Source organism: Sphaeramia orbicularis, chromosome 12 (genome assembly GCF_902148855.1).
Source record: "Sphaeramia orbicularis chromosome 12, fSphaOr1.1, whole genome shotgun sequence".
NCBI lineage: Eukaryota > Metazoa > Chordata > Actinopteri > Kurtiformes > Apogonidae > Sphaeramia > Sphaeramia orbicularis.
The window spans coordinates 55,869,442-55,888,583 of NC_043968.1; the positions used below are offsets into that span (position 1 = coordinate 55,869,442).

The following is a 19,142-nucleotide window of genomic DNA, read 5'->3' on the forward strand; positions in this document are numbered from 1 at the left end:
CCTTCTGTGGCTGCCTGTTTGTTTTTCATGCAAACCCAAATGCTGCTTGAATGGACAGATGTCTCTTCATGATTAGACTTTAGTCTAGTTTAGATTTAATTTCCTTTACCATATAGACTGGTTTTAAATGGTGCATGCACAGTAGACCCCCCCCCATCAATACAAAAGATAGGAGAGCCTTGGGACGCATAAATTTGCATCTCAAAGTACAAGTGGACAGACAGCTCAGTAGGTGACACTACAGGCCAGTGGTCCCCAACCCCAGATCCATGGATCATTTGGTACCGGACCGCAAAGAAAAACAAAAATTGTGGTTAATATTAAAGCAAGTTTTTCCATTAGTCTTCCGGAAATTTTATTTTGAAAAGCAACCGTTTCTGCCCTCGCCTCACAACCACTAGACTCTGGTGCGCCATTTCATGAATCAGTAGTAACACAAGATAAAGAAATGAGCCACAAACAAAATTCACAGGAGAACTTTTTCAGGAAGAAATGAGGAAACGATGGTGCTGCAGAAGGGTCACAGACTGCCTGCAAACAGAAAGCTGCATTTAGAAGGAAATATCAGGATGCCTGCCTAAGTTATAGGTCCATCACAACAGGTGACACACAAGTGCCTCCAAACTGCTCCGGCACATCAATCCATGTTTGAGACAACTTCAGACCTCTGTGCATTCTGGATTAAAGTCAAAGCAGAATATGCAGATGTCGCCACAAAAGCCCTGAAAGTCCTTCTTCTGTTTCCAACCTCATATCTTTGTGTGGCTGGGTTTTGTGCGATGATGAATTACCAAGTAGTAGACTGGATCTACGGAACACACCTGGACTGTGTGTCTCCCATCAGCCCCAGATGGGACCGTCTAGTTGCAGGGAAACAAGTCCAGGGTTCCACTGGTTCTGCATTAGGGTGAGTTGATATTATACTGTAGAATCATTGTAACTGTCTGATATACAGTGTAAGTGTTTCAGATCACATGCTCTGAACTGACAAAGTTTTTTGTTATTGGAACCCCCGCACCTCTTACTGGTCATGGAAAATTTTCATGCATGAAACCGGTCCGTGTACAAAAAAGGTTGGGGACCACTGTTACAGTCTATGAAGCAGGAGACCAGGGTTTGAATCCCAGCAAGAGCAATTATGTTCCCTTCAACATTTTACATGTTCAAACGTGGGGGCGCAGCACCGAGGGCACAGGTCGGTAAATCCTCATGTAAACAGTATAATCTGATGTTTCATCTGATAACAGCAGTAATCTGAATATGAACTAGAAAAGCACTCGGAGAGGGCAGACCTCCACCAAGGCAGATCAGCCCCCTCAATCACCACCAAAATTTAATCATTTGTTTCTTGTGCCAGTACTAACATTTCCTGCAAATTTCCTGAAAATCCATCCATAACTTTTTGAGTTATCTTGCTAACAGACAAACTGACAAACAGACAGACAGACAAACCACGATGAAAACATAACCTCCTTGGCAGAGGTAAAAATCAGATTAACACATCTGTATTTCTCCCCAATACTCTGCTATCTTTGTGCATGTACACCTGTTAATCTGATTTATTCCGTTCTTTTACATCTGTGCATCTGTAAAAACAAATAAAACATAGAAGTAATTTTAATGCTTCTGAAATAAGTCAAATTATAGTTTATTTAACTGTTTATGTCCAACATTCACTGCTCATAGCCACTAAAATATAACTATTTGCTACTTTACATTATGGTTAATTACATATCCTTTAGTTTCTGACACTTGCCTGCACAACAATGATAATGACCAGAAAAATTAAAATGTGTCTAATAAAAGGCTGTGTAATATGTGGGATAATTAAATGAACCTGTTATTACTGTGAAACTCACTCTGAGAGAGTAATGCAGGACTTAATAATCATTTCAATACCATTTTTTTTCCCTTATTAGCATTTTTATAATACAAATGATGAAATGTTAGACTTCGACATGTTACGTCTGCTCTGTATTATTGGAAGTTTTCTCTCCTACAGTGTTTGACAGATATAAAACTCATCTCCAACTCAAAGCCCTTTGTTTACTTTGGTGATTTATTATATAATTTATCCTTTTGGAATTTATTTCAGTTATTTGCCTGGAATATTAATATTGTTTTTCTCCATTCGTTACAGTCGGGTGGAGGGCTTATTGCAGTTTCTTTGATTAGTTGTATTTGTTACCACCCGAAGCTAGATTTCAACTGTATCTTGTAGCCTTGGCTACCATTAAGTCTAATTCAGCCTCATTTTATGCGGTGTTGCACAGAGAATAAGATAAGATGATAACCCAGAGGTAAGTTAATCTATTAAAATGTAGAGAGGTTAAATTACATCAGACGACTTAAAGTTACCTGATACTTATAAATGAGTGCTTTCTGAAATGTACACTTTTCATTCAACAAAAATAATGAATCGTTCAGTCCAATTTAATGGAAAATAATATAGAGATATCAGAAACCATTACAGATATTATCTTTATTAATGCCTGTAACTATGATCATACTAATGAATCATATTACATTCCCTCGCAGTGATATGATTAGAAGTGGTATGTAAAATAATGCAAATAATACTCAGAGCAAAATCTAAGTCTCTCAAAGACTGTAGGTAGGTTTTCATCTACATGTATCATGCATTTCAGCTGAAATTTCAGAAAATCTGCAAAAAGGCACATTGAAAGTGAAAACTGAGGATTTTCATCACGTTTAAAGGCAGACTTAGTTAAAGCTTTTCTCCAACATTTGTTGCTGCCTTTCCCTCTAAAAATAAGATAAAAATGTATGGTTCTTTAGTTACAAATTTGAGTTTCGTTATTGATCCAGACCTCTATCAAGCATAAAGACTTGGTGATATTTCAAGTTTTATTCATTTGTGTATTTATTTAGATGTTTTTATATATTTATTTGGTGTATCAGCACATTTAGTTTTCATGCATGCAAGTAAAACAGCTGGAACTATATTTTTTCCTCTTCAATATATGAGATTACATTTATTCTGAGAGATAATTGTGATATTTGTCAGGTTTTCACCCAATGTATTGTACATTTTATGTCAATTTCCATTACTGTTATGTGAATATTAGGCAGTGGTTTAAGCAGATGAGCATCAGGTTTCACTAATTTTTTTCCCTCTAAAAAAAAGGTAATATTTTTTGTTTTTTTTAGTGAAAAATTTGAGTTTCCTTATTGATCCACATATGCAGACACAAAAACATTGTGATATTTCAAGTTTTATTTATTTTATTTATTTATTTTGATGTGTCCTCTCATTTAATTTTTATGTATGCAAATAAAAACAGCTGGAATGATTTTTTTTTCCTCCTCAATATATGAGATTACATTTGGTCTGAGAGATAATTGTGATATTTGTCGGGTTTTCATCCAATGCATTTCAAATATTGTCTCATTTTCCATTATTATGTGAATATTAGTCGGTTGTTAATGCAGATGAGAATCAGGTTTAGTTTGTAATTGCATGTTTTAATCACAACTCTATGTTTTTCTGACATAAGTTTAGTTAAAAGTGGATTGTTAAACTGTGTAGTATTTCATAAAATAACCCCTGGCTGAAAGGTCTGTCTCAAAACCAAAGCTTTTTTTTTATTATTATTATTATCTTTTTCTACTAAGCCGTCTGCCAATATCTAATGTTTCTCACTCATAAAGGTTGTTTCAGAAGTTTTCTACAATATATCAACACTTTTGTCAAAATCCATCTCTGCTGCTCTTCATAAATGGTGATGTTTCAGTTGATTTAATGTTAAATTTACATTATACTGCACCGTCTCCCCATGGATCCACACAAACTGTTCCTGTGCATCATCATTTATCCACTGAATCGCTTTTCTCTCATGTTTTTGCACATTTTGACATTTCCCCCTTAGGTTTTTTTAATACAAAAAATGGAAATCTGCATTAAAATAACTGTATGGAAATAGATGTTGGGTTATTAGTATCATGCAATTAAAAACAAATCATGTGCTTCTGGTTTTTAACAGAAAAACAATTAAATTATATTTTATCTGGTTTTACCCCATAGCCATTAGATAAGATTGAGTGAATATAGACTACAGACACTAACATTTTTATTTATTTATTTTTTTTTTTACAATATTTTAACCAAATAAACTATGATTCATTGTCTACATTTAAAGCTGATTATACATGCTTTTGTTTTATTATTTATGTGAGCTCACACTGTGAACATTTATCTATTATCAATGTCTTTTTTATAATTCATCTATTACTTTTAACATAATATATAACATTCATTACAGCTTTTCTAGTGACCCTCTAACTAGTTTTTATGTATTCAGCTGCAACATGTAGATTAATATGTGTGTGTGTGTGTGTGTGTGTGTGTGTGTGTGTGTGTGTGTGTGTATATATGTTTTTATTAAATCTACTGTTCAAATGCCCCCTACCATCTGCATTAGTCACCCTGGGGCAAACACTCAGCTGATTGGGAATAATTGGTTTACACTGATCAGAACGTAGGCAGGAATACACAAGTACTTTCCTTCCGCCGCAGCCTCTTCAGTCACTACTTTTATTGCAAATGTGAATCATCTATGAATCTATGAATCATGGTTCATAGAGCTTTCCTAACAAAGTGAATCATAATTATATTCCCAAGCACTTTACTGAAGTCACAAAGTGCAAACAGGGTTGACTGCTCATTGAAATGTCAATAGGAAAATGTTCACCTTATATCCTGGTAGAGTGCTGAAAATAAACAAGCGAAGTGTTGATCTTTTGTTTTTCGTAAAAATAGCAAGTGTGTCTGGGAGTTTGTTTACGCTGATATTAGCTGATCTATTTTTAACCTTTTTTTAATGTGATTTCTATTTTTTTCAACGCTGCTTTCTGCTGCTGCGACACCCCAGTTCCCACTCAAGGATTAAGATAGCTCAACTCATCTCCATTTGATGCAGATTTTCCCAGGTTGCACTGCGATTAAGACGAGCGTTTGTACCACTATTCTTTGTAATGTGAGCAGTTCTTGCACTCTTAAAAATACATTCTCTTTATTAGACAAAACATCAATCTAAAGCCTTTAAACTCATTTTAATAATATAAGACAGTTTCTTTACAATTTATGACTCGACCACAACACTATTATACTTCTTAATTATGATTTCTAAGATATGATTGAGTGACTAAGTACATTAAGATATTTCTGTTACTTTCATTTAGTGACTATTAATGGAAACAGTTGTGCAAAAATGACTGATGTGATTAAGATTAATGTTTCTAGATGTTATGTGTGAGCATATCTAATTAATGGGTCATATTTTACTTGATTTAACCATAGAAAGATGAACACTAATTCTATAACACTTTTTTTATTTCTTGGAATATACCCGAGTTCTGGACTTCGGTAAAACTCTGACAGGCTTGAGCTTTGCTTGTGTTTTTAAATATTTTGCTACTTTACTCTTGAAATTCACAACATTTTAAAGGTGAAATTATTATTTTTTTTTTTTTTTATTGTACGCCATTTATCCAACCGCTTTGGTTACTTTTATGCGGAGCTACCATAAATCTAATCAATGAGTTGAAGTAATAAAAAAAAAAACAATATATAGCAACTATTGCAATCTTAATAATCATTGGCATTCTTCAAGAAAAGCAGTGAACTTTCTGTAGACCAGTGTCTTCTTCTTTTATACATGTGAGGAAGATGATTTCAATTGTTCATTTAAAAAGCTGATGCGATTCATTTTGTGGATATTATGTTGCAATACAAAATAACTGCAGTTTGCTCCTTAAAGGGGCAATATGTAGTAAATTTACTTTCAAATATTAAATAGAAATGACCTAAAATTGTCATTAGTGCATTTAGAAAAAAAATAAATACACGAATGTACTGGATTGAAAAGGTATGAACTGTGTTCATTTCTAGCAAAAGGCTGGGAGATTTATGTAACCATAGAGGTGAGGAAAAATAACATCACAGGGTCTTTGAAGAAAGCATTAGAGACTGACCAGATTGGATGAAAACCATTGAGAAACACAGAAAGTGACTGTCATTAAAACTAAAAGCACTGTTGTTGTTTTCTCCACTGGACACAGCTCTAAATGAAGAGAATGGAGTTTGATGCTGAAATGGCAGTGTTTCTGCAGGTGTTTGATTCTGAGGGTCATAAAGGTATAAAGTTATTTTGTGATGTTATTAAATTGCTGTTTGCTGATCCACGGTTCAGACTAAACTGTAACAGTTCTGACCTTGTTTGTTCGATTCCAAACAGGTTCAGTACAGTTTAGTTCAGCTACTGACAACACAAACCGTACAGAAAACAGAGGTGATTTGTGGTTTTACTGTGGCTGTTTTCTGTCTAAAAACAGAACTAAGCTAACAGAGCTACAATGTAAACCAGGCATGTCCAAAGTCCGGCCCGGGGGCCAATCACAGCCCGCGGTCAGATTTTATACAGCCCACAGCTTGGGTTTTATAATGTATTATTTATGGCCCGCTTGGACTGTTGAACAGACTACATGAATCATAAAAGGTTCAAAATGCCGTTTCTCCTTTCACCTCATGGTGGCAGCACCACTCTAACTCTATCTGGCTATGTGACCTTACCGTGAACACTTTTCGCTAATTTCTAACCATGGCGCCTGTAAATAAAAAAACGAAAGTTGACAGTGAGGGCCGCCACTTCCAGGAGAGATGGGAATTACAATTTTTTTTTCACTGAAAATCGAGGTGATTGTGTTTGCCTAATTTGTCAACAGACTGTTGCCTTGTTTAAGGAATTCAATGTAAAGAGACACTAGCAGACTAAACATGCTAACGCATACGACAAGCTAGCAGGGAGTGAGCGCTCCGAAAAATTGAAGCAAATTCAAGCTGCTTTAAACTCACAACAGTGACTCTTCATGTGAACCTGGGAGTTAAATGAATTCACCTCCAAGGCAGGCTACCAAGTTGCCAGGTTAGTTGCCTCTAACTGCTGGTGTTATGTACTTGTAGATGTGACACAAAATATTACTTTCTGAATGATTTTGTGGAAGACAAGAGTAAGAGTCATATGTTTTCATCTGAAATGTTAACAGACTTTGCATTACTGAGTAAAATATGAGTAATGATTACTCATATAAGTCATGTTTAAAATGAATGTGGGGTTAAGATTTTTATCAACTTCTTGGACGTTTCAGATACTCCATACAGTTTGTTCTATGTTATCTGACTCCAGATGTGAAAGGAAGGCAGAAATGTTTTTTTTTTTTTTTTTTTTTTAATTTGTTCACACCTGAGTGGCTTAGATTTGGTTACATGGCCATTTAAAAAAATGATATTGTGACAATGAAAATAAAATTGTTGTAGAACAGCGCTTTTATATGTAATTTTTACTGTTTAAAAAACGTCCGAAGGGACCACTGGCCCCTGGCAATGTCCACATTATCAGATCTGGCCCTCTTTAAAAAAAGTTTGGACACCCCTGATATAAACTATCAGCTGATGCAGCAGGTGAAGATTATAAGACACAGTGTTTTTTTGACAGACTGCTACAATAAGTATTTATGACTTTTAGTTTGAGGAGAAAAACTTTATGATCCCATAATACAGATGTGTGTAAACAATGAGCTTTATACTTTACTCAGCGACTGATACAGTCTGTGGATACATAGGTCTGTGGATACATTGGGATCTACTAAGATCCCAATTTGCGTATACTAATTTGCGTGCGCAATCTAGAATTTTGCGTGTGGGGTTGAACAGTGGTTTGCAGCTGATTTACAAAGATTGCGTGCACAAATTACAACAGGTGCAAAGTCTTGGAGACCGCCCTATTTAAATGAGGGTTTTGTGTGCGCTGCTGGAGAAAATACGCTATAGAAACTGCTGTGGGATCCACCAGCATTTATGGTAACAGTGCGCTGAATGATCCAGATGCAAGGAAATGTGACGTTGGAGGAGTTTAGTCAAAGAAGGTATTGCATGACTCATTCATTCATTTATTTTTCATTTTAGAGGTGGGGGGCCGTGGGGGTTGTTGGATTGACTGTCAGACGCACATAATTTTGTCATACTGTAGTATTTTTAATCACAATCATTATATCAATTGGAAAAGGATCATTCCAAAAATGTTCACGAGGGTGAAACATGCGTTCTCTGCATCTCGTTTCATCATTTCGACGTCTCCTTCTTGCGACAATAACCACTTCCATGTGTGTGCAATTACACATCGAAGCTGTTTGCTCCTCCCTTTGAGACGAGTTAAATATAGGCGCAGTTTCTCTGAGCAAAATTGCTTTTGGGTTTGATAAATCACTTTGTGTGTGCTAAATTATTACCTCCGCCAGGAGGTATTGTGATCACTTTGCTTTGTGTGTTTGCGTGTTTGTTTGTTTGTTAGCAAGATAACTCAAAAAGTTATGGATGGATTTTCATGAAATTTTCAGGAAATGTTGATACTGGCACAAGGAAGAAATGACTCAATTTTGGTGGTGATCCATGGTGGTGGTGGTGGTGGTGGTGGTGGGGCACATATCTGTTTTGGCGGAGATCTGTGCTCTCCGAGTGCTTTTCTTGTTATCTTTACATTTTCTCCTCCCAGCACACGTACAACTGAGTGTAAACACCCCATTATGCATATTCATTGTGGTAAACGTGCTAACTGGATGCAGATTCACTATTTTGCACCTTTGAAAGATGCAACCCTTAATGTGCACTGTTAGTAAATCAGTTTGTACATTTCTTTGCATGTGCAATGAGTTTGCACACGTTTTTATAAATGCAAACCTTTGGTAGATCCGGCCCATAGTGTTGATTGGTCAGTGGTTTTGGTCCTGAGTATGTTCAGGTACCAGACTGCCCCCTACTGGTGAGAGTTTGGTATATCAGTAGTAGGTACAACCCCCCCCCCATCGATTTTCCATCTCTTTGTTTTGGTCCCATAAAACATTTGGTTCTTCACTATATGACAGTCTTTTAAAATTACAGCAACACTTTTTTTTATTTCAGATCTAACCGTTCATTTATGAAACAAATGAAGTCCTTTTATATAGAACTGAAGTGGATCTAGTCAGTGAGCTGATGGATGAAGAATATAGAATGATACGTACCGTTGCCATTTATTCTGTTTTAATTTGGTCATTTTCTTCTTGTTATTCTATTATGGGACTGAAATCAGTATTATTGAGCTTTGAATCATTTATCTCCAAGTGCTGGTGTGACTTTTGAAGGTCATTTTGCAGATCAGACGCTGCAGTTGAAGGTTAGCTTGTGTTCAACTTCCTGTACTTTATCATCTCTTTGTTTAGGTCATAAACAAATCATCCATGTTCATATGAAAGCTAAAAATCAATGAGAAATGCTTTTATAGTTACAAAAGAAACCTCACCTATTGTAGCTAGCCTGTCCACTGCATTATAAAGCTGTGCTCTGCAGAGTTGTATTTTATTGTAGCTGCCAAGAAGTGATAACAGATAAATGAATCCCTCATCCTTGAGATCAATAGAGTAATACCAGCACTGTCGATGGCTGCCATGGTTACAGCCCGAGAGGAAAGTGGGAGGCTTTACACCCACCAAACTGAAAATGTCTGTGCTGATCCTCCATCAAAGCCTGCCTCCCAGGATACGTTGGCCTGCTTCACCCCTGGAGAGACGGACAGGGAGGAAGCAGCATGGGGACTGGTGCCTGTAATGGGGGAAACACAGAGGAGTTGGTGGAGATTTGGCCAGAACTTCAACTACCTGATGGCGGGAAAGTTTAGAGGGCATGTGTGGATGTGCTACATTTATCCACCGGAGGCGGAGTGGAGGCACAGGCATCGGGCCTGAGCTCAGGATAAAAGATCCAACAGGTAAAAGCAAGCCATTAAAGCAAGAGAAAGAAGGCGGATCATATAACAGAAAAGTAGTTGTTGTTTTTGTCAGACAGGAATGCTTGAATCCACACTTACCCAGGACAAAGACCAGTGTTCTAGCTTTCACCGAGGCGACGCGGTTGGCGGCTCTGCACTCCCACGCCCCCTGGTGGTCCTTTGAAACCGGCTGCAGCAACAGAGAACCGTTGGGCTCTATGGAGTATGATGTACGGCGAACCAGGTCAACCTAAACCAACCAAAAAAAGGCCATTAACAAACAGCAGATAAACAGGATGACTTTACAATGTATTCTCCCGTTTACAGACTTTTAAAATAAAATTAAAAAAGACAAAAGTTGAAAAGGTTAAGTGTGTATTCAGTGACATCTAGTGATACCTTACTTCACTTACAAGCACAAAAAATGGGGAAATTCACATTTTTACTAAGGCCATGTCCACACGAAACTGCATCTTTTCCTATCCAATCTTTTTCTTTGTCGTTTTCAAAAAAGTGTGACGTAAATACAGAGTCATTTCAGGACATGTCTGCGTCCACACGAAACCACTGAAACTGATGTAGTACAAATGCCAGGCCTGTATATGGCGTCTCGCAAAAACAGAGAAGACTTGGAGCATGTGCATAAAGCTTGATTGGTTCTACCGGGTCGGCTCCAATATTTCCTACTGGCTGCCCCTCTCCACAGTAGATCCAAGAGCATGTAGTGAATATTGTTATCTAGGGTTGTTTATTGCTCACTGTAATAAAAGAGTAGCCGAAGAGTTTGATTCAATATTTCCAATAAGCTCAATAGCTGTTGTAGCACGAGCATTTTAAATAAAGTTCAACATCTTTCAAAAAATAAATAATATTTGGTTTTGTGTTCCAGAACTTACATTTGTGAATGAAAAATTTAGCAAGTAAGAGGACTAAATTAATTATTAAACAAAATAAAATAAAATTATATATGTATATATATATATATATATATATATATATATATATATATATATATATATATATATATATATATATATATATATATATATATGTATTTATTTATTTATTTTATTTATTTTTTTTTTTCTGGGTATCTGGGCCCACAGAAGTGATACCAATGTAAGTCAGTGACAGGCATCAGTCGCGCGTGCGTGCGTGGACCACTTTAATATGAGTGATCCACATGCGGTTCTATTTAAACTGGGGGATCTGTGCGTGGAACAGACCGACCCAGGACACGCTGGAGGGATTCTATCTGTGGAGCTGGTGGATGTGTGTGGGCAGAGGGTTGTCTGGGCTCCTCTGCTGAGGCTGATGACCCCGAGACCCGGACCCGGATCGGAAGAAGACGGTACAGATCCGGGACAACATAAGATGAGTGATCCGCATGCAGTTCTATTTCAGTTGCGGGATCCGTGCGTGAAGCCACGGCTTACATTGCTACAAGTACTGCAGGCTCATGAACACATTTAAAGTCCGGTCACTACACAGACTTCTGTGACAGACCGCTGTCACTGATAGGAGGAGGAGCCTACGGGAGCCCGCAAGCGCGCGCCCGCAGGCACCAGAGAGATGAAATCGATTTTACGATTTCCCTTTTTTAAAAATCGTCCTAATTAAAAAATCCGATTTCGATTTAAAATCAATTAGTCGTGCAGCCCTACCTGAGATTTAAAAAATATTCTGATTCTGATCTACTGTCAGACATTAGTAGATGGTGAAACTGCTCAAGGTTGGATAACAACCATCATTAAAAGAAGAAAAAGAAGAAGAATTCCGTTCTGAGTCCTTAGCAGTACAACATTCCATTTCTGTAGATATAACATCTCCATTTGAAGGTGATAAAAAGACTTATTTTCACAAGATTATACACTTATAGAAAGGTAATTATGACCACTATGTTCCATGTCTGCATTTGATTGCACTAAATGTGACACACTCTGATGAAATATGAAATAGACACATTGGGTTTTCAGTTTTAATACCAGAACAGTCACTGCTGTCAATTTTAGATGTTTGATTTTTAATTTAAATAGATGTGGTTCATCCACATGTATTTACCAGAATAAAACCAGGACAAAAACCCAAACTAACCCTTTCAGAGCCTTGTATGGGTCTGTGTAAATGTCCTGTGATTCTGTGTTTTACGGATGTCCCTGAACTATGCCTGTCTTACATCCACCTGGACAATGACCACCTCCATCTCAGCATCTTTTAGGAGTTTGTAGCATATTTCTGTCTGAATCATACCATGGATTCCTTGTCCAAACTAACAGATATTTTTCTAAACAGGTATTTTCTTCCTCCATTTCTTTTTTACCCCCCCAATTTTTTTTTTTTTTTTTTTTTTTTTTAACAATATAATAAAAATGAGTCTAAAGTGGTCCAAACTCAGACAAACCGTACTTATTGTTGTTCAACCTGTGGACACTAGATAATACTGGACGTAGTAGACACAGAGGCTTTAACCTGTCATGACAGTGAAGCAGCAGGGACCTAAAATGTTGTGTACATGTGGATGAGGGGACCAAACATAGAAAAAAAACATCTGCATTGCAAAATATCATGAGAACTGAGCAGGATATGAAAGTGTAAACAAAAAAAAAGAAAAGAAAGCATTGTGCCGTTCATTGAGTGGTTGTTGCGACCCTAACCCAAATTAACAGGACATTTCAGATGTTTGTGGGCTTAACCTGTAATGACCCAGTGCTACTTTTGTGGCAGTTCCCAAATCATTTTTTTTTCTCTCTATTTAACATTTCCTAAGTAATTTCTTGCCACTTATTATAATATTATCAGCTGTATTTTGTGTTGTTTTTTTTTCAATGAAAATCAGGCATTTTCCTATATTTAATTCACTGATCATGATTTTCATAAAAGAGCTGAGTAAAGTTGAAGGTTATTATATCAGAAAAAGAGAAAACTGGAAAAAAAGGGAATTTTTCAGCAAAGATATCAATAACTGAACATAAAAATAAGTGTTTCTATCCACTGTCATTTATCAGACCAGGTTTTACTGGTGAATCAGTGGTGTTGCCGTAGTGACGGTGTTTCCACATTCACTATGGAGCCTCTGAACGTCCAAATGGGTCATACCTGATGACCATAAAAAGATAACAAACTCCATTTTACATCAATTATTTATATCTGTTGATAGGATTAATGATTGAGACGTTATTAAATATTTTAGATAAGTATATATTTTGGTTTGACAGTAGCTGTTTGGGACTTTATGGGTTAAGTTTGGGAATAGTCTTCTGTGTAGAATCAGTTCCATCCTGTGGCCGTTTACACGATGACCTTTCAGTCTGTGGGTGTCTCCGGGCTTTGGGGGTCCTCGGTAAACTCTGGCCGGGGGGAGCTTTGTCGAATGTCATTCCCCATCTTCCTATCTCATATTTCCTGTTGTCTACAACTGTCACTTCAAATCAAAGTAGAAAGCACCCAAAAAAGAAAAGCACCAGTGAAACTTCACTGTTCAGCCGAGTCGGACGTGAAGCACCAGACGCGTTAGTGTTACACTAGATTTAGTTTTGTACAGATATTTTAATTACTGGTTATGAGTTTTGAGTCAGATACTTTAATTACTGCTGATGAGGGCTTGACATGTCATTTGGTGGTTGTTAAGATGTACAGAGTGCATAGGATTATTCAGACTGAACCGTTGTTTAGTCCAGTGTCTTAGAAGTGACACCAAGTCTGCTTACATAATCATAAATATCTGTTAACTGGTGTGGTGTCAGAAACCAGTATTTAAATAAAAAAATATTCAATTTGTATTCAAAATATTTCGCCTGTATTCATTTGCATGCCAGAAGTTATGCTTAGTGTAATGTGAAGATAGTACCAGAGTAACTGACTTTTTTGTAGCAGCCTTTTGTGCAGCCATGGAAAAACATGTACACCTATGGAAAGTTTTCAAAACGTGGTGAACAAAAAAGTACACGAGTGGAAATTTTGGACACTTTGGGAAGTAATTTACATATTCTGGGCAAAAGTTACATATTTATATATGATAAATTCATACTGGGAAATAGTTGCATGCTGCCCAATCCAGACAGACACCAGTAAAAACGTACCCTATCGAAGACAAAGCCAAGAAGGAGGGCTTCTGACGTGACTAGATTAATGTTCAAAATATGATAAACAGAGAACATAGGGGTATGGTCTATAGTTAAAACTAGTGTTGGGAATAACGGCGTTAAAAGTAACAGTGTTACTAATGCCGTTACTGTTTTCCAGTAATGGGTATCTAATGAATTACTATTTGAAGCGTTACAATGCCGTTACCGTTACCGGCAGTGAAATGTGGCGTGTTACTATGCACTGATAACAAAACCTAACCCTAATAGCTGTTATCCCTGCTGGCTTACTCAGCCAGGCACGAGAGATGTGACGTTCGCGGACAAGTCGAGTCTTTAGAACGGCTCTTTTCAGTGAATGATAAGAACCGATGCATTGCGAGCCGTTCGTTTACGAGCCGTTCTTATATTCAGATTGCCCACACTGCCTTCATGCTTCACCTGTGTGCCCATGAGTCTGAGTTGTCCACACTGCCTCCACCTGAACGACACTTGAACGCAGCTATGTGCGCAGCAACTTAGGGGAGGAGTTATCAGTGAGTCCGACTGACTGGACTGGAGACATTTACCGCTGTATCAGGGAGGAGTGACTGAAAAAAGTGGAGCTGCTGGATAAATGAGCATGTTCTTCCTATAAATGCAGATATGCAATAATGTGGTGGAAAAGCTAGGCCCTGGTGGACTCTGGTTTTACCGAAGTCATGGTATAGAAGCTCTGTTTAAAAAAGTAAAGCAATAATTACTTTCCCTGGTAACTAGTTACATTTATGAAGGTGTAATTCCGTTACTAATTCAATTACTTTTTTGGGAAAGTAACTAGTAGCTATAGCTAATTACTTTTTAAAAGTAATTTACCCAACACTGGTTAAAACCCAACCTATTTTTGGTCAAATAAAAGTGGTCTCCCAAAGCCAAAAGTCAGTTGTTTCAGCAGGCCTTACTGCACAATTCGGATTTTTTTGTGAAATCCATTTTTTTGTGTGCTCGTTCATATTACAAAGTAAATGCAACTTCTATCAGTTCTCAGTATGAACCGAATGCGACCCTGAAGTGACCCGCATACGCAAAAGAGGTCCTGACGTAATACATGACCACGCAGCACGCACTGTGTTTACGGAAGTAAATATGGAGGCATCTGGTATCAGCGTGTGTGGCACTGATAAAGTTTCTCTACAACTGAAGTCAGCACCATTACAGTCCAATAATTTTAAGTAGAGGATTAAAAAAGAGGAGAGCCAGGATTTTTGCTGTGGCCTTTTGTGGTGCAATGGCTGCTACGTCTGTACAACGGAGTATTTGGATGCGGAGTCAGGAGTGGTGGGATAGTGATGTTAGCGGCTTCACTAACACAGACTTCATTCATAATTATCGAATGACAAGAAGAACGTTTAAATATATCTGTGACCACCTCTCCGTAACACTCTCACGACAAGACACTCATCTCCTATATCTGTTCGCAAGCCTGTTGCAGTTGGTCTGTACTGGCATTTCAATGACGTAAAGGTTGGAGAAATGCGACCTGGCCGTTCAGACTGACGTCGCATTGCAAAATATCTGGTATGTATTGGATTTAGGACCACATATGAAAGTGGCCTGGGTCGGATTTAAAAAAATCGGATTTGTGCTGTTCAAACAGGTCAGATACAGGTCAAATAGCAGCAAAAAATCTGATTTGGACCACATTTGGCTGCAGTCTGAATGTAGCCTAAATGTTTATTATGTGTATGAGTAAATACTTTATGCTTGAATTCTGCTCGATCTCAGAGTTTATCTTTGGCTCTGTGTGACCGTTACTCGACAAAGCTCCACTACATAGATGGGAGTACAGAGACATAAATTCAACTCCCCGAGTACAACTGGGGAAGACCGTCAAAGAGACCAGAGATGTCTCCTACTTGTGGCCGTAAATTTTACACGATACTGGGAGTAATCAGATAATTGTAATAATTAGATCTGACACATTTACAAACACTTTAAAAATGTGATAATTAATGATTCAGTCCATTATTAGATTTCTTCTGTACATAGTGATGGTAGAATCAAACTTCTTATTATTGTCCTCCGTTCATATTTGACTGTGATACTTAGGTTTTTCATTGTTTTTACACATGCACAGATGTAAAAGAACAGAATAAATCAGATTAACCTGTATACATGCAGGAAGATATCAGAGTATTAGGAAGAAATTTAGGTGTGTTAATCTGATTTTTCATAATCAGATTACTGCTGTTATCTGATAAAACAGATCAGATTATGGTGTTTATATGATCACTTGAATAATCTGATAACTCTAGAAATTGGATAATGATCTGAGTATTAGTGTGGATGTAAACAACCTCATTGAAGCATTCATGGAGGTGGAGAATGTCTTCATTTTTTCCATGACCTTAACACTAAAACCACTACATAAACTATGCATTACATGAAATTAACTTCCCTTGACAAAAGAGACAAACTGCTTGATGTGTTAAGGAATGAAATCTCTTTTGACGATTGCAGGTTTTGTGAAAACACTGATAGACATTACATTTTTCCTACATACTCTGAACATTTTATTAGGACCTTCAAAGACGACTGAAACTATTCTATATTTCTGATTCTTTTTAATCAAGGCAGCGCTTAGCTTTCATGCTCTGAGTCATTTTACCGGTCTGGCTGATGGGTGGAAATCTAAACAAAAAACCTTATGTCCTTAAAGCTGCGGGAGACTTTCGTGACCAATTTTTCATCAAATCTGTAAAACCCCAGTCATAGCCTAAGCATCATGAATCTGTAAGTCTAATCAGTAGCTCGTGGATCAGATTTTTTTCCCCAGTTCTACAGTTGAAAATATGACGTGAGGAGGTGTTTATGTCCAATTCTCAAGTTTGTAGCTATTTATCACAATTCCCACAGCATGTGAAGGCAGGATAAACCCCTCACATCCACCAATCAAAAGCTACTTTTATTGTACTGGTCTGTAAGAAAGATCCTGCACAAATTAAGTTCTTATAAATATGCAAAAGTGAAGCAAAAACATCAAATCTCTAAATACTGCTGCTGTGCTCTTACCTTGCTCCAGGTCACTTTGACCGTCAGGTCGTGGTTTCCTCGACAGGGGATGAGCAGCGTCCTGCCGACCTCCTGTTTATACTGCGCCTCTGGAGTGACACTGAATGATGGGGGGTCCTGCAAATTACCAAAGCGAGAATAGCAGAATCAAGGAGGTTTCAGCAATGCCAACAATGGATTTTAAGACTGGATTACTGCTGCTTTGGACAAGATTATCGTAACAACAAAAGGATTAACCACGCAATTACGTCCCCAGTAGAGCCGTCATTGTGGCTAGCAGGAGTTGACTTCGATTAATGCCAGAGGGCTCAAACGTCAGAAAGAAAAGGTCATTAATATGCTTTTTCTGTTAAAGTTTTAATTCTGTATGACAGCTGCTGTTGTGGGTGATTAAAATACACACACAGTGGTGTTGAGAGGCAGTTAAACAGAACTACAAAGACAGGTTGAGATGTTGTTTTTGTGCCTGGTCATGTCTGAGGTCACTCCAGTAATACACAAGAACCTCAACTCTGACAAACTTTCCATTTTCTGTTATATTATACACTGTATGGTCAAAAGTATTTGGACATGTTGAATTCAGGTGTTTCTTTACTAACATTTTCTCATCTCTCATTAAACTTTAAGGAAATGTTGATGTTTATAGGTGTCAAACATGCAGCCCAGGGGCCAAATCCAGCCCACCAAAGGGTCCAGTCCGGCCTGTGGGATGATTTTGTGAAATGCAAAAATTACACTGAAGATATTAACAATCAATGATGTCAAAATCCTTTTAATTCAGGGTCCACATACAGACACATAAAGTCCAATTAGATCTGAAGTGGGTCAGACCAGTAAAATATTATCATAATAACTAATAAATAATGACAACTGCAAATTTTCTTTTTGTTTTGGTGTAAAAAAAGTTAAATTACATGAAAATGTTGACATTACCAAACTGTACTTTTACAAAAAATGTGAATAACCTGAACAAATATGAACAACCTGAAAAGCTTAAAAAGAAGAAAATGCAATTTTACCAATATTCTGTGTGTTATTAAATGTTTTGTGTATCTGTAATACAAGTTGTAAAGCACATGTGTAAATGATAAACTGATAAAATGAGGCAGAATGTTGTTTCTCTTAAGACATTTCAAGTTGTTCATTATTCAGATCTTTAACCTCCTTAGACCCAGGAAATGTCAGCAAAGTACAAGTTTGTTTTTTGTTTTTTTTTTATTAAATAAGTGCATATATTGGAAACATCATGATGCAACAGTTTTTTCAGATGCAGTTTTAAAATTTTTTATGGAATGACCTTTGTGGTGGACAGTTTTCTTTTCTTTTCTTTTTTTTTTTTTGTATAACGTTGTGAAACTCTTGTCCACAAATATAGACAGTGGGTCTTAGGAGGTTAAGGAAACTTTGTAGATGTAAATGTTATCATAATATAATTTTACTTTTTTCACAGTTATTTTACTGGTCCAGCCTACTTGAAATCATACTGGGAAGAATGTAGCCCCTGAACTAAAATGAGTTTGACATCCCTAAACTATATGGACAAAAGTATTGGGACACATCATGGCTACAGCTGTAAGATGTCCTGTTCATGCTGATTTCAGCTACAAACATCAATATTTCCTTCAAGTTTAATGGGAGATTTTTCTTCCTAAGTGAGATGTGAAGAAAGTAGATGGTTAGTCGTGGTAGAAAATTATTATTTACAGTCAGAGCATAAACAATATTTTAGAAATTTAGAGGTAGAACATTTAAAATCACAGTCACAGATTAAAAAAAAAAAATCTGTGTTGAGAGAAATTAAGTAAAAGCCATCTCTGAGGCATTTTGGAAGCAAATGTAACAATATAAACATAACTAGCCAATGCAATGGTATTTATCATAATATAAAGCTATATTATGACATTTGTCATTATTGTTTTGTATCCCAGACCCCTGTTAGAAAAGAAATACCTTAATTCAACATGTCCACATACTTTTGTCCATATAGTGTTTTTCTACTGCGCTGATTCTCAGGGGGCGAATTAATTTGTATTTTTTTTGTATTTATTTATTTGCACATCACAAACCACAAGAAAAATAAAAAAAAAGAAACAATCATACAAGTAACACCAGTTTGCAGGGGAGGATAGAAGCCAAAAAGGCTTATATGCATTCCTCTCCAGAAATAAACAACACACAAAAGAAAAAA

At 37.0% G+C, this 19,142-nt stretch overlaps 1 protein-coding gene across 1 annotated transcript in view; it reads right to left on the reverse strand.

Annotated features, from left to right (window-relative positions):
* Positions 1-19,142, reverse strand: part of igsf9a (immunoglobulin superfamily, member 9a) — a 181,162-nt gene that overhangs the window by 25,598 nt on the left and 136,422 nt on the right. The window contains exons 11-13 of the mRNA XM_030150820.1: positions 16,955-17,071; positions 9,921-10,071; positions 9,544-9,655 (exon numbers count right to left, since the gene is read on the reverse strand). Of these exons, the coding sequence (XP_030006680.1) occupies positions 9,544-9,655; positions 9,921-10,071; positions 16,955-17,071 (380 nt within the window). The remainder of the gene's footprint in view (positions 1-9,543; positions 9,656-9,920; positions 10,072-16,954; positions 17,072-19,142) is intronic.